The 16,273-nt window shown below is 35.6% G+C and overlaps 1 protein-coding gene across 3 annotated transcripts in view; it reads left to right on the top strand.

Annotated features, from left to right (window-relative positions):
* The window catches only part of LOC6561963 (tyrosine-protein kinase Btk29A), a 47,371-nt gene extending 32,156 nt beyond the window's left edge, over positions 1–15,215 (top strand). For 2 of the 3 annotated variants that reach the window (XM_032736420.1, XM_032736421.2), the window contains 8 exons: positions 9,883–10,154; positions 10,235–10,351; positions 10,832–10,912; positions 10,973–11,103; positions 11,172–11,300; positions 12,044–12,816; positions 12,880–13,013; positions 13,837–15,215. In XM_032736420.1, coding sequence (XP_032592311.1) covers positions 9,883–10,154; positions 10,235–10,351; positions 10,832–10,912; positions 10,973–11,103; positions 11,172–11,300; positions 12,044–12,816; positions 12,880–13,013; positions 13,837–13,935 — 1,736 coding nt within the window. In that variant the 3' untranslated portion in view covers positions 13,936–15,215. Of the gene's footprint in view, positions 1–6,454; positions 6,498–9,882; positions 10,155–10,234; positions 10,352–10,831; positions 10,913–10,972; positions 11,104–11,171; positions 11,301–12,043; positions 12,817–12,879; positions 13,014–13,836 lie in introns of those variants that run through there. The other variant, XM_032736422.1, reaches the window with a different exon arrangement.
* Positions 15,216–16,273: the final 1,058 nt, after the last annotated feature.

The raw sequence follows: 16,273 nt of genomic DNA on the forward strand, positions 1-16,273 counted from the left end.
TTTTTTGTCAAGTATCTCAATTTGAAATTGATCAAAATTGAGCTAGTTTGATTTTAGTTCATTGAGTAAAAAATTACAATCTTAACATAATAAAATAAAATACCAAAGTTGAAAATTTGATTTTGTAGTCAAACGAATGGAAATTTATGTTTTAAACGATGGTCAAAATCTCGGAAAAACAGTTAACAATTCTACAAGCACAACTATTATCATGATCGCAACTGTATATCGATAAAATAATACAAAAATGATTGTGAAGTAGAGTTGATTTGCTGTAGCATTTCTAAGTAAAGGCTTTCCCCTTAATATAAATGGTTTTTTTTCTTCTCTGTTTCTTAGAGTGAACATCGCTGAACATTTGTAATTTATTTGCCAGTTATTCAGTTTATGCGCATCTTTGCCTTTGTTCATTCACATGTGGCAATTATGGACTTGATTGAAAGCTGCCTCAAAGCGCACTTGAGGAATTTCAATCTGTATCTGTATCTGTTTGTCGGGCGCTGTTTATGTGTCTGTATCTTGTATCTGTAGCTGTATCTGCATCTGTATCTGCATCTACTGCCTGTAAATTGTTGTAGTTGGGCTTAAAAGCAAAATGTAAAGTTGACAATAAAATTATTGCATTGTTGTTGATGGGTGTTTATTGTTGTTGTTGCTGCTGCTGTTGCTTTGACTGTGCGCCTTTTTATGGCCTTTAGTTAACAATGACCACAAAAATTCGCAATTTGCATTTGCAATTTGAGCCAAACGGTCAAACAGCCACTTGACTAAAGGGGCCAAAAGCTGTGGTTTGTGTTCCCTTTGTTGTTGTTGCTTGTTGTTGTAATTTGTAATCGATTGTTGCTTGTGCTGCCAGTTGCCAACAGTTGCCGGCTGCTTTAAAGTTGGCCAAGCAATTGACCAGCGGGGTCAATCAATTTTTACGCTTTTATACCCAGCACAAGGGGAATTCAGTTTATAGCAAAGGTATTTCAGTGGAACTGCCGCTAAAATATTGTAGCTTGTTGAAATTTGTTATCGATAATACATTGGAAAAACTATTTGTAATATTTGCGTATATAAACGAAGGGGAATATTTGCCTTAAGGCAGAATGAATCAGAAAGTATACATATTCTTGATCAGGATCGGCAGCCGCGTCGATACAACGTTCCAATTTATAAATCTGCAACATATATATCTTTATCGATAACGATCAATATCGATAACAAAGTGAAATAGTATATAACAATTCCCTAAATAGATCGCTTATTGAGACAAATGCTCACCAATAGACGATAAATATCGAGCCAGGTTTTCGCAAGAAAAGTATGACGTCATTACATTATAAAGTCATGACGTCACAGCACAGTCGTGCCTCAATGCAAATTCAAAGCTTGTGACACATTTGCAAATTGTTGTTGCTGCTTTCGCGATAAAAACGCCAAGAGCAGTTGCCAGTTGGTAGTTAATAGTTGCTAGTTGTTATTTGTTGGTCGTCGGCACTTTAACTGGTACTCTCGGGAAATGCGCACGTATTACCCAGCCGAGAGTTGTTCGCTGACAAAAAGTAATACAGCAATGAATTAAATATGCATATGCAAAATGCCCAATCTTAATGTTTAAGTAGTATGTATATATATATATATATATATTATTGTAAGACCATTCCGTGCAGTGCTGGACACGTTGCTACGTGAGAGATCTCTTTCAGCTGGAATATCCGGTTAGCCAGGGTGAAAAATCTCCAACAATACAATTTTTGCATATAATGCGACCTGGAAACGAGTTCAGCAATTTTTATATATTGACAGCTTGAAAAATGGGGAAAAATTTATTGCACAAAATTCCCAAAAAAAAAAAAACTGTGATGCGCAGCTTGAACTGAGACTAGTAGCCAAGGTCAAAAGAGCAACAAAAGTTGCTTATCAAAAAAATAAAAACAAAAATACTTTTACAACAATACTTTTTAAAACAACATTTCCAGTCACTCGCCAAAGTTGTGGGCAGTTGCTGTTGTTGTTGCTTTTGCCTTTAAAATGGTTTCGTTATAAATGCATAAAAATAATCCACGCCATCGTCATCATCACCATCAACATCGACATTCACTCGACAAAAACTAGCAACAACTAATATTAATACCAAAATATTTTAGTCAGCATTTTTTTGTTTTTAGCTTGAAACAAAACAACACAAACAAAAATGAAAAAAAATATATAACCACCCGCCTTTTGTTTTTTTGTATTTTTTTTATTGTTGTCATTTTTCATATGCAAATTAAGTTGATTTGTTGTTGTTGGTGTTGGTTTTATGTTGCGTTAATTGAGCGCATAGCCAGCGGGTGGGTCTGGGTCAAGAGATTACAGCAACAGCGACTGTTTCCCTAACATTTTTGATACCAATTATGGCAAGCAAATCTGTTGGAGTGAAATTGAGAGTGATAGTTGTGAAAATAAATTGTGGGGGGGAAAAACATTTTGAAAGCCACTTACGATGTTTAAAACATAATTAAAAAGAAATTAGTTAAGCAATTTGAGCAACATTTTCAGACAACGTTTTAGAAAATTAATCACATCGGATTGTTTTGTTTGTAATGATTGATTGTGTTTTTTAGTTTTTCTTATGTTTTTGCATATTAAAATTCTTTATATTTTCGACTAAACCTATGACAAACTTGACATAAATATCATATTTATTTATTTACAAACTGATGACTTGGCAAATGTTTTATTACGTCTAATGGCTTATTTGTAAATACCAAATGAAGAGTGTAAAAAATTATTTGAGTAAAATTGAATACAATTATTATACATGAATTTAAATAGTCATTGTTTAAAACTACTACAAAAATAACTCTATCTTAAAAACAATGAAATTATAATCAGTAGTTATCAAAGCTAACTGTTTTCAAGGAGAAAAACTTTTTTGTTTGTAGATGATCTCACTAGAAATCGTAAATAGTATATGATAGCCTATAATTTCTTGCCAAAACGTGACTTATTCTAAGCTGTATATATATATAAATATATAATTAACAACGTCTTATGTAAAGATTTATCGACTTATTATTCAAAAGGGAGTTTCTAGACACGCTAACTAAAAGGGAGTTTACGCAGTGCTGATTACCTCGCCGAACTCTCACTAGAGATTCACTTCTCTCATTGTTTTCTAGCCACTTCGAATTTCGCTTCCGTCTAGCATGAAAATTTCGCATACTTGGAATGCTTTACACGCTGTGATGGCGCTGAGTAATCAGCGCATAAATTGCTCTTTAGTCAATTAACAAAACTCGAATCAGCAGCAAGGCGAAACGTCCACAGCCTCTATTTTTCTTGGCTGAACTATTGCAATCTGCTATAGGCCAATACCCTCTGTAACCATTTGAAATGAGTTGAAAAATACTCAAAATCCTTTTTGTTTTAGATAAATCTGTTATAATAATTATAGAATATATATATATATAATGTATCTAATATATGATAATAAGCTTTCAGATTATGTTTTCCTCTAATCTCTCTCTCTATCTCTCTCTCTCAAAGAAACAACTTTAGCAACAGGGTATGTGCCCGTTAGGCTCGTTTCTCTTTTGTTGCATATTTTGCTTTTTTCGCTGCGTATTTTTTACGCTCTCGAATCTAATTAAAAGTCCAAATGTTTATTACGCATGAATCAATGTTGTTGTTGTTATTAGATTTGTTATTGTTGCTATTTAATATGCGAGTCGCGCATGCGTTGAAATGTTATTAACCTACATTTGCATAAAAATGCTACAACAACAACAACAACAACGATAAACAATAAACAACAACTGCATAGCGATTAAAAATTGTTTTTTTTTTTTGCTGTTTCCTGTCTGATTGTGGTTGTTGTTGTTGTTTTTCTAATTATTTGTTGTAATTGCAAAGTTTTCTTTATCATGCAAATTGCGAATTAGTTGACAACATTTTTCACACGCTTTTTATGCGCTTCGGATGTAAACATTTAACCTTAATTTGTTAGTGTTAGTGTAAATTGTTTCTTAACAGAAATAATTTGAGTTTTTTCTCTGTTTTGTTCAGTTTGTTTGCTTATTGCGTAAGTTTTAGCAATGATTTAATGCTTATTCTGATCAATTCCTTCTTCTTCTCCATCATCATTCATTGTGCATTTGCATCGTGGCTCGTGTTGAAGCAATGAGACAAAAAAAGAGCCGCTAAATTGTTTTTGATCTTTTTTTATGTAAAATGTTAGATGTCAGCAGCAATTGCAGCTGCTGCTTCTTCTTCTTTATCTTCTTTTGCTTTGCCTTACGTGTTAACAAAATGCTGTTAAATGCAGTTGCGGTTGTTGTTGCTGTTGTTTTTTGCTGTTGCTGCACGCGCCTTCATCATGTGCATGATTAACAGCAACAACAACAATAACAGCCATAATAGAGGCGCAAATTAGTAAAGCAGAAGACTAATGGATCTTCATGTTTGTTTTTCTACAAGTGAGCTTTGATTTTGTGTTGAAGAGTGTGTCAGCGCTCTCTCTTTCTCTCTCTCTCTTTTGTGCTGCCTACTTTTAGGCAGCGCTTGAAAAGCGCAAGAGCTGCGTTTAATTGCAACTAAAGTTATTGAAGAGAGAGAGAAGCTTTCGCACTTACAACTACTTGAACCTATATAATTCATTTAGTCAGTGGTTTGCTTGCACTCACACAATAAGCTGCTCTCTTTATCCAACGCAATCTCTCTCTTAGATTCACGCTCTCTTCACAATCGCAGTTTTTCTTTTCTTTTTTTTTTGGCTTGCCTGTTGCTTCATCAGCAGTTACAGCAACTCTGCATAAAAGAGAAAAAGGAAAAAAAAAGATCGCAAAACTTTACACAAAAACCACAAACGCATTTTTTTGTTTGCTTGACGTATTATACAAGTGCTTTTTGTTTGCAACTTGTTACTTGATTTGTTTCTTTTTTCTTTCTGTTTTGTTTTCTTTGAGCAGAGTTTAAATAAGCATTGTTGTTGGCCTGGCTTGGAACTTGGAACCTTAACGCTGCCTTTTTGCACTGTAACATTTAAGAAAATACAGCTACACACACACATAATCATGCACACACACAAACACATACATACACATGCCCAGTGGGCAGAAGTCTTGATCTGCTGTAGCTCTGCTGTTGCCCAAGCAGCCATCGTCGTCGTTGTCTTCGACGTTGCCTTCTTCTTCGTTGCGCTTGGCGGCTTCTGCTGCTGCTGCTTTTTGCTGTTGTTGTTGTTGCTGCTTGTTACTAACTTTGATGCTCCGCACTCCACTCTCCGCGCTCTCTTCGCTCAAAAGCTTTGCTCTTTTGCTTTTCACTCACCGCCACCTGCACTGATTGTTGTTGTTGCTGCTGCTGCTGCTGCTACAATTAAGTTTTACTTTATGTTTATTGCCTCTGCTGGCGTTGAAGTTTTTTATTTTTTATTTTCCCATTCATGCGTTCGCCGTTCGCTTTGCTCTGCTCTACTCTGCTCTACACTTGCCAACGTCGTCGCTCACCTTCGGCGGCTGCTGCTGTTACTCTTCTTGTTGTTGTTGCTGCTGCCTTGCGGTGGCTAGCAAAAATTTCATTTGCCGTTTTGTCAGTTGGCTTTTAAACATTTACTGAAACAGTTCGCGACGGCGCTAAATCCAAAACTTCAAATATACCCAAATAAAAAGATATATATATATATAAAAGTGCCAATTAAATGCATAATTCAATTATTATTTTAGTATTAATGAGCGACTAGCTTGTTCATTTTATTGCTGTTGTGTAAAATTCGTATAGTGCAAAAAAAAAAAAACAATACAAACACAAAAAAAAAACAACTTTCGTCTTGTCATGGAAATTTTTTACAAAATGGCTGCCGCTGCCATTGCGTGAAAGCCATCATCATTATCAAGAAGAAGAAGAAGAAAATGCAAAAGACGAATAAGAAGAAGACGATGAAGATGTAACAAAACACAAATTGCATAATAAACAAATTTAATGCAACAAATAATTATAAATATATTTAGAATATATATACATATATGCATTGTGCATTGTATTTCGTATGCTGACAGGAAGCACTTGGGGGCCAGGCTGTGAACGTCATAACAAATAACGGTAAAAGCCAGTCGCAGCAGATCGTCGAACGCCTAAAGGTCAGGCCAAGTAGCATGAAAATGCCAGCAACAACAACAGCAACAATAATAACAGCAGCAACGACTACGACAACAAATTTTGCTAAAAGGAAGCAGCCATGAAACCAGTTTTAACAACAGCCCCAAAGCGAATGCAACAACAACAACGACAGCAACAAGAAGCAGCAGCAATAGCAACAAATAACTGAAAAATTGAACAAGTGATTTACGTGAAAGTGAATTGACACAAATACGGCTAAATTGGCGTTAATCCATTTTTTTCTATTTCCACTCGAAATCCTAACGAAAAAAAAATAAAAACAAACAAAGATTTTGAGCGCGTCGCACGATTTGAAATTTTTGAAGCTGCAGCCGCATTAGAGATGATGCTATTATCGGCTCTCAAGCTGGGTAAGACAATCACAAGATGACTTAAGACCACAGCCAAAAAAATGACGAATACACTGGAAGAAACAATCACACACACACACAAAATGTTTAGTATTGCTGAATTGCTGCTTTTACTATTTGTAGATGGTTTTGAGATTAACTAAAATGTTTCTGAAAAGGTTTCGCTTTATTTTTTTGTATGGAAAATGCGGCTGCTTCAAAATTTGTTTCTAAAAGATTCGACTAGTCAGTTTGAGGATCAAATTATCTATTTAAATGAATAATCTATTAATTAATGATAAGAAATGCGAAAAAGTTGTACATAAAAAGTTTTGCCTAAAATAATTACTCAAAATTATTAAACATGCTAACTGAAAGTTGTTTTTAGCGATTTTTAAAGATACCAAACTATTTTATTGTTTTATATAAATTATAAATAGATAAATAAACCATCTTTTCCCCGCTCCGCACCAACATTTCTTCTTCCCTAAATATTGCGAATGGTATTCAAATTGATCTCAGTGTAGTAGGTCCAGTATTTCTTGTATTCTCGGCATGCCCTTATTGATTTATCAAAAAAATGCCGCTCAACTTGTTTCAATAATAGTTAGCATTAATGCTCTTTTCGTGGGCGTTCTACGATTGAGTCACGCTTGATTTAAATATAGCGCAGTTTCACCTGACCCGTCAGTCAACAGCAAATACAACAATAAGCACAACAATAGAACACGTGTTTGAAAGTCTGACAAGTAGTCATTTTTTTTGCAAGGTCTGGCAGCTGCACATAAAATTTGCATAACAATTTGCCAAGCAAATAAACCAAACAAAAAAAACAACAACAAAAAATGTGCAAGAAAATGCAAAGAAAATTACACAATTGGCCATAAACACGATTGCGGCCTGCTTCGTTTGTGTTTATGTATGCAGACAGTTAATGACAAATTTGCCGTTGGGGCTGTTTTTGAATGTGGCTTGTAACGCGCCCCAATCATAAGACATTTTAATATGCATATAAAATAGTTTTGCTTCCGTTGGTTGCTCAGGAGCAGGCCAATTTATGTACGGCTATGTGTGTGCGAGGAAAATTATGATTAGAAAGCCTGCATTAATTGAGTAAAAGCTTTTTGGAAGCAACAACGATGCTTGAATACGCTGCAGTCCAGGCTCGGAAAATTATAGTGTGCATGGGAAAAATGTATTTTAGAGAAATGTAAAGAAAAGAAGGAAATGTGTCTAAAATAGGAGTTGATTAGAGTTTGAGGCATTTCTTATACAATAAAGGCATAAAATTGTAATATGTGCAAATTAAAAATTGTTGGCTATTTTCAGAGAGATTCCCAACAATTTTTTTCCGTTTTAAGAAATAATTGTACACTACGGAATAGCTTTAAAATTCAAATTCTCTCTTTCAATATTTATTTTATTTATACTATTGGAATAAATTGCGGAATTGGTTTTAAATGAAAACTATCTTTATTTTCATGAACATGAGGTTTATATATTATATTTTTATTTATTATATTTGCTTTCCTTACTGGCTTAACTTAACTTTTGAAAATATTTTCTCTATATATCTATCCTATCGCTGACTTATCCTTAATTTATCGCGACCAACTTTGAGTTATATCTGCAACTTGTAATGCAAATGACATTGTATTATACATACATATACATACATGTGTGCCGGGCGAATGTCGCCTCGCTGCTTTTGCCAGACAATGAAAATGACTGTGGGCACTTTTCATTTGCATGGAAAATGGCATAACAAAAGCCGCACGACTCTGCTGCCGGCAAGTGCGCTGGGAAAAGAAAAACTTTCTATTTTTCTTCTTTCTATTGAGTCTGCACCTTTGTTGTTGCAACTAAAGTTGAATTTGAAGCTGCCTGCAGGCTTCAGTGTCGCCTATCGTTGGCACGTTTTGCTTGTTGTTTATACAGAGAGAGTGGGAAAGAGAGGGATATGAGAGAAAGAGAGAGAGAGAGAGATACCGAGAGAGAGAGAGAGAGAGAGATGGAGAGATGTTGAGCCTGTCTCTTTTTCGGGGGAGTCAACTAAAATCGTGAGTTTTCACATGAAAAATGTGGCCTGCATTTTGTTTTGTGATATTGAAAAAATTGGTTGGATCAATTGAGAAAAATGGGTTTCTCCTCTCTGCCCCATTGTCTGTCTGCGTCCGCAGGGCATTTAAAAATCTCAAATATATATGATTAAATGCGCTTGGCTCGGCACAACACTTTCGCTTCGATTAACCTTCACTTTTTTGTGATTTCAATTATTATTATTATTATTTGTAATATTTTGTTGTGTGTTTCTGTTCGATTCTCGCCTGCGCACAGCGTACTTGAAGAGGCGCCTACTCGAGCACTCGATTCGAGTGCTTACACAAAATATTAATGCTGCTTACTCATCATATACATATACATATACGTATATATATATATTATAGTATATATAGCTGTATAAAATATGTGTGCAATTGTTGCATAACTTGCGCCCACAAAAAAATACCCCAAATAAATCTCTAAATTTTTTTTACTCTTAATTGGGGTTAGCTTTGGAGTTCAGTTTTGTGGTTGCTTGGCTTTTTTTTTTGGTTCGTTTGAATTTGCATAGTGAGTGAGAAATATATTGACAGGCTTGACTGAGCCGATCAAATAGATAAAGCCATCAGTGCTGGCCGCCTTTCCCCTTGTCCACTTCAAATGCCAAGCAACCAATTGTGGGCGTTTTGGCCGCCTTGGAATCTTGGCATTCAGTGTCGCATTGCGGTAATTAACCTTGGCAAGAATCGAGTCTCGTGTCTCGCGTAAGGCGATTTTCGATTCGATACTTTGGCTCGGCTAATTATCGCCAACGAGTGTTGAACCAGCATTTTGTTGTATGCTTGTGTCATTTATAATATGTTGTTGCCAAATAGCCGGCAAATTGTGTGTGCCTTGAAAACGAAAGACTTAGGCAACGAACTTGAACTCAGCAAGCCAAACCAAATTTTGTGCTTGTTGTACAAGCAAATTAAAATCAAAATAATTCGAATGTTGCAAATGATGTGTGTCCCTCATTAAAGGAGACGACCCCAAAATTGATCACTACTTGCCTAAAAAACACAAAAGCTTTTTTTTATTTATTCACATTAGATGAGATTAACTACGCTAAAAAAAACAAGCAATTTAACGAATTAGCTTACATCAAGTTTTTATAGGAAATAATGTTTGTTTCCTGCGGCGAATAAAAAAAAACAACGAAAGACTTAGGCAACAAACTTGACAAGCGGGGTATATATTTAATTGAATTTATAATGTTTTGTGACTTAAGTAAAAAAGTAAAATGTAAACCTGCTTGTTTCTATAATCTTATCCATATCCGTTTCCGTTTCTAATTTCTTGTTGCTGTTTTTTGTATTTACAGGCAACGGCAGTTCTCCAGCCCAGAATTCGACGCGCAGCATCAGTCCAAACAATTCGACGACAAACAGTCAATTCAGTTTGCAGCACAACAGCTCCGGCAGCCTAGGCGGCGGCGTCAGCGGAGTTGTCGGCGTTGGCGGTGGGATTGGAGGTGGTGGTGGCGTTGGTGGTGGTATCGCTGGTGTTGCAGGTTTAGGCAGCCCCAACGGTGTAGCAGGAGGAGGCGGCGGCGGCAGCGGCGGTAGTTGCACACCCACATCGCTGCAGCCACAGGTAAATTATTGGCACGACCACAAAATGTGGCATGATTTTGCTAACCACATCTTCGATTTTTTCCTTTCTGTACCATTTAGTCCTCGCTGACAACGTTCAAGCAGTCACCCACATTACTTAACGGCAACGGCGTTTTATTGGATGCCAACATGCCCGGCGGAATACCAACGCCCGGCACGCCCAACTCCAAAGCCAAGGTAAGCTACTGGCCTCAAGCTGCACAATTGGTTATAGGTTGTAAACATCAAAATACTGTAAATTATTGTGATAGAGTAGAGTAAAAGGATTTCATAAAGTTGTTATTTAAATTGATTAGTATAACATCTTGAGTTGATCTGTCTGACTGTCTGTCTCGTATAAGTCTAAAAGAGCAAAGGAGCTGAACAGACTTCTCGTATTTGTTCAAACTATATAAAGATCGTTATGCAACTTGAGTTTATTACACAAATTTCAAAGATTATGTAATACACTTATAAAATAACTTCTCCCAAAATGTTCAAAGATATTTTTGAGAGGTTTTGTTTTAGCTTTTGGTTTATTCACTTGTTACTTGCATTCACAGATATTATAAGACGTAAAACGACCATTCTTAATAGAATACAGGGTATTTGCTAGTCGATTACACCCGTCTAGCTCAATTTGACTTGTTTAATCTGAACGTTCTCTCTGAATTCCAGGACAATTCACACTTTGTCAAGTTGGTGGTGGCGCTCTATCCATTCAAAGCCATCGAAGGCGGCGATTTATCCCTAGAGAAGGTAAGCAGTTAACTTTAACTAACAATAAATGTATATTTGCTAATCTCTGTTTTGAATTAGAATGCTGAATATGAGGTCATTGATGACTCACAGGAGCATTGGTGGAAGGTCAAGGACACAGTTGGCAACGTCGGCTACATACCCAGCAATTATGTTAAACCCAAAGCCCTCTTGGGTCTCGAGCGTTACGAGTAAGCCAATGCATAGAAAAAAAACTGTTGCACAGGTATACTTAACATATTTTTCTCTCTATGCATAGATGGTATGTGGGCGACATGTCCAGACAACGCGCCGAGTCGCTGTTAAAGCAGGGCGACAAGGAGGGTTGCTTTGTGGTGCGCAAGTCATCGACCAAGGGTCTCTACACACTATCGCTGCATACCAAAGTGTAAGTAATTCATCTAAAATATTAGAAATTCATAAGCATCTTTTAAGTATCCCTAAGAGTAGAAAGACTAATTTCGATATGTTCCATTAACAAAGTGATCTGGTCAGGCCCGGGCTTAAAGTACACCCGGTATTGAATACATATTTTTATGGAAATTTGCATAACTTTATCTCGACGGAGTAGATTTTATAACTAAAAATGGGTTTCTTTAAGTGGTTAACATTTGGGTAAGTGGCAGAGTTTTTGAGCACGGCTTCGTCTTAAGACTCATACTCATTTAAATTGGGAATCACGTTTTTATGTCGAGATTCATGTAAAAATCAGTGTTTGAATTTGCTACAAAATAGCCACTACCAAGTTTAACAGAGCATTTGCAGAGGTAATAGTAAAAAACTGAAATGAAACTGTTTTAGCAGTAGCAAGAGCTAAAAATGTAGCATTTCCAATCGTTGATGAAAATGCGACTTTTTGGAACAGTTTAAATTTCGAAACAAAATCGTATTTTCAAATTTCAATGCAGGGGTTAAACAATGGTAACAAATGTGCTCCTTTTGTAAATTGGTTTAGTGTAGATGATTAAGTATAACTTTGTTAATATTATATACTATTGTATTAACTATTATTCATTTCACAATTACGGGATAGCTATATTAACTTTATACAATTTTATATATTACATAATATATTATTAAATCTATTTACTTCACAATACTAATCTTTGCTGCTTTGTCAACTTGCAACAGTCCGCAATCGCATGTGAAGCACTACCACATCAAGCAGAATGCGCGCGGCGAGTATTATCTAAGTGAGAAGCACTGCTGCGAGACTATACCGGATCTAATTAACTATCATCGCCATAACTCGGGCGGACTAGCCTGCCGACTAAAGTCCTCGCCCTGCGATCGGCCAGTACCACCAACGGCGGGCCTCTCACACGACAAATGGGAAATCCATCCCATGGAGCTGATGCTGATGGAGGAGCTCGGCTCCGGCCAGTTTGGAGTGGTGCGTCGCGGCAAATGGCGTGGCTCCATTGACACGGCCGTTAAGATGATGAAAGAGGGCACCATGTCCGAGGATGATTTCATTGAGGAGGCCAAGGTGATGACAAAGCTACAGCATCCGAATCTGGTGCAGCTGTATGGCGTCTGCTCGAAGCATCGACCCATCTACATTGTCACCGAATACATGAAGCACGGCTCGCTGCTCAACTATTTGCGCCGGCACGAAAACACTCTAATTGGCAATATGGGCCTGCTCCTGGACATGTGCATACAGGTTAGCAAGGGCATGGCCTATCTGGAGCGTCACAATTACATTCATCGCGATCTGGCGGCACGCAACTGCCTCGTCGGCTCCGAGAATGTGGTTAAAGTCGCCGATTTTGGTCTAGCCCGCTATGTGCTCGATGATCAGTACACCAGCTCGGGCGGCACCAAGTTCCCCATCAAATGGGCACCGCCCGAGGTGCTCAACTACACACGCTTCTCATCCAAGAGCGATGTGTGGGCCTATGGTGAGTGCCAGATCAAAATATCTATAAGCTATAGGCCCAAACTAAATCTCTCTGCATTTCTAGGCGTGCTCATGTGGGAGATCTTCACCTGTGGCAAAATGCCCTATGGCCGTCTAAAGAACACCGAAGTCGTGGAGCGTGTGCAGCGCGGCATTATACTAGAGAAACCAAAGTCGTGTGCCAAGGAAATATACGATGTGAGTACAACAACTAAATATATATAGCTGGCAACTGCTTTCAGAGTAGAGCTTGTGCAAATAGACGTTAAACAACTGCTGAGATATTCAATAAAAGTAGTCGGCAAATTGTAGACGACTTTTATAATTATTATTAAAAGTGATGCATAACTTAAGACTGTGTGAAAAAGCAGCAAAGTGGGTTTCAAAATGCTATGGGACTATTGTAAAAATGATGCAAAGCTAGTTCAAAAGTTCAGCAAAACTACTTTAATATTATTTATAATATAGCTAAGCTTATATCCATTAGATATAAAGCCCCTTAAGCGAGATGGTTCAGTTCATAACTGCAATTTTACTGTATTTAATAATAATAATAATAAATATTATAAATATTGGAAGGCGCTTCATGCGTTGAGACCTGTTAGATATATCTCTAACTCTGATTCTCTGACACTCTGATTCCATCAACCTACACAAATTTGAGCATATTTCTATTTAAAACAAGTTTCTCTGAGATGCTACTTACATTCCTGGTTAAGTCTTTACAATCTGCTGCGCTTTGAGGTTCGCTACTAACTATATCAAATTTAGCCAACTGACTTTTTAGTCTATAATATTCTATGAAAACTACTTTAAACTCAACCAAAACTCAACGCAAGCAATTAAGCAAGAAATGTGTAAGAAAACCCAACACTAACTCAAAGCATACAGCAAAGAGAAAAAGCACACACAACTGACCCACTTAAAAGCAGTTAATGCTATATTTACTATACAAATATATATATATATATATATATATATGAATGTATCTAATATATAATTGCCTGTAATTATATTGCAGGTCATGAAAAAGTGCTGGTCGCATGGGCCCGAGGAGCGTCCTTCGTTCCGTGTGCTCAAAGAGCAGCTGGCACTTGTTGCCCAAACGCTAACCGACTAGAGACGTGGAGAGGTCAACAATGGAGGTGAATGGAGATCATGTCTGGGATCACGCACTGATTAGCACTGATCAACATCAAACATCCAACATCAACAACAACATCCACATCAACATCAACATCATAAAAATAAACACATAAACCTAAATATTTACCTATAATGAGCTAAAGTTAACGATAGACAGACAGTATAATGATATATGATATATGCATTAACATTTAAGTTTAAGTGGAGAGTTAAAAAAAGTTATTCACGGATCGAATCGGATCGTACATAATATATAGTATGTATGTGCACGTATTTCAACGGAAATTGTCGTACAGCCAAACGATTATTCACTTTTGAATTATAATTTTATTTATAATACACACATACATATATAAATAAATATATATATATATATACAGAGCTAAAGCTGAGCAAATGATATCATTATGTTTATATAAACCGGAATATAGATGTGTGTGTGTGTACGTATTTATTATATGCATATGGTTGTAGTGAGCATATAACAATAAACAAAAAACAACAACAACAAATACATATATACATATATGGAGTATAGATAACTGTAGTTAATAGTCAAATTTTTGATACATTTCATAACGATTGCGTTTAATGATGAAAATGATAATTACAAAATGATAAATTTATATATATTGATAAGTATGCAGACGATACGATATACTACGCAAATATATAAAAAAAATATATATATATAAATATATAAAATGATTGTGCTTTCTTAAGTAAGTTTATATAGTTAAAGCAAACTCAAAACACACACACACACACATACAATTAATACAAACAAGAAAGAAACATGAATCTAAGAAAACTGATTAAGCGTAAATTAAATGTTTAAGCTCTCCTCCAAGTCGAACGCGAAACAAACAAACAAACGAGAAACAAAAAAAAGGAAACACTTTTTTATTTAGATTAGAATTTTACGTGCTTAGCTTAAGTTTTGTGATTTATTGTTTAATCATTTCTCATTTGCGTTGCGCAAACAATTTTCGTATGCGTCTCAGTTTCTCTTTTTATATATATATATATCTATATCTATATATATATATATTATCTTTATATGCATTCAATTTTAAAATGGATTCTTCAGTTCTTTATTTTTTTAAATTCATCATCAGCAATATGCATACGAATACATAAACATATATATTTATATTGATATATATATATTTTACCTAATTTTATGAGAAAAGTTTTACTTAATTAATTTTATCGTTCGCATAAGCCACAAAATTCGCAACATAAGAAACGAAAAGAAATACTATATACAAATAAAATGTATAATGAAAATTAATTCATTTTTTTATTTTTTCTACTTTTTTTATGATTTGCGTTTTGTTTAATTTTGCTTTTTCTTTAGCTATAACAAAAAAACAAAACAAATAAAAAAGAAGAGAAACCATCAAGATACTATGGGCCAGACTGAACGCACAAGAATTCGGTTTCACAGAGCCAAAACCAAACAAAACCGAACCCGTTAACAGAACCAAACCGAATGCAACTGAAACTGAAGACTTATAAAGTATATATACACCAATGTAACACCAAAGAATGAAATCAAATGCAACAACACCAGTAATCAAATCAGCTAACAAACATGACAACAACATTTTATACGACATTTTGATACAGTTTTGATACAGAAGCGCTGCTTGAGCCAGTCTAAGTCTAAGACATGCGTTTATATGTCTAGCTTGTAAGAACAATCCCTAGCATAACTAACAATCTACATACATATATAGCATATAGAAATACAATCCTTTTGCAACACACATCTATGTTATACGTCCATAAGCCAAAACGAACCCTCAACTCTGATTACAAAACTGCATTTTTGATAAGAAGAATCTTGGAGCTGATCCTAACTAGAATCGGTAGAGCGTCCTATGTCCTGCGGTCTATCTACACACTCACACAAACACTCAAACACACACACACACACACACTCATCACATGCTATGAAATACAATAATCCCTCTAGAAGAACATATGCAATCCATACAAAATACTATTTAATCAAAATAAGCCGCTTAGTTGATTTATTGCGCCTATGCATATAGAACTATATATATATATATATATACTATATATATATATATATATTATATACCATTTTATATAGATCCACATTAACGCTATAAAAACAACAACAACAACAAAACAAACAATACACCAAAAATCTTCAACGTGATATTGCTACTTAATAAATGATATAAATAAATGGTCCTAAATATGTTGAAATTTTCAATAGCAAGGAAATTCTTGGTTTTCTTTTGTTTATCGGGAAAATGTTATATAAACCTATATATCTT

Source organism: Drosophila grimshawi, unplaced genomic scaffold (genome assembly GCF_018153295.1).
Source record: "Drosophila grimshawi isolate 15287-2541.00 unplaced genomic scaffold, ASM1815329v1 contig_1377, whole genome shotgun sequence".
NCBI lineage: Eukaryota > Metazoa > Arthropoda > Insecta > Diptera > Drosophilidae > Drosophila > Drosophila grimshawi.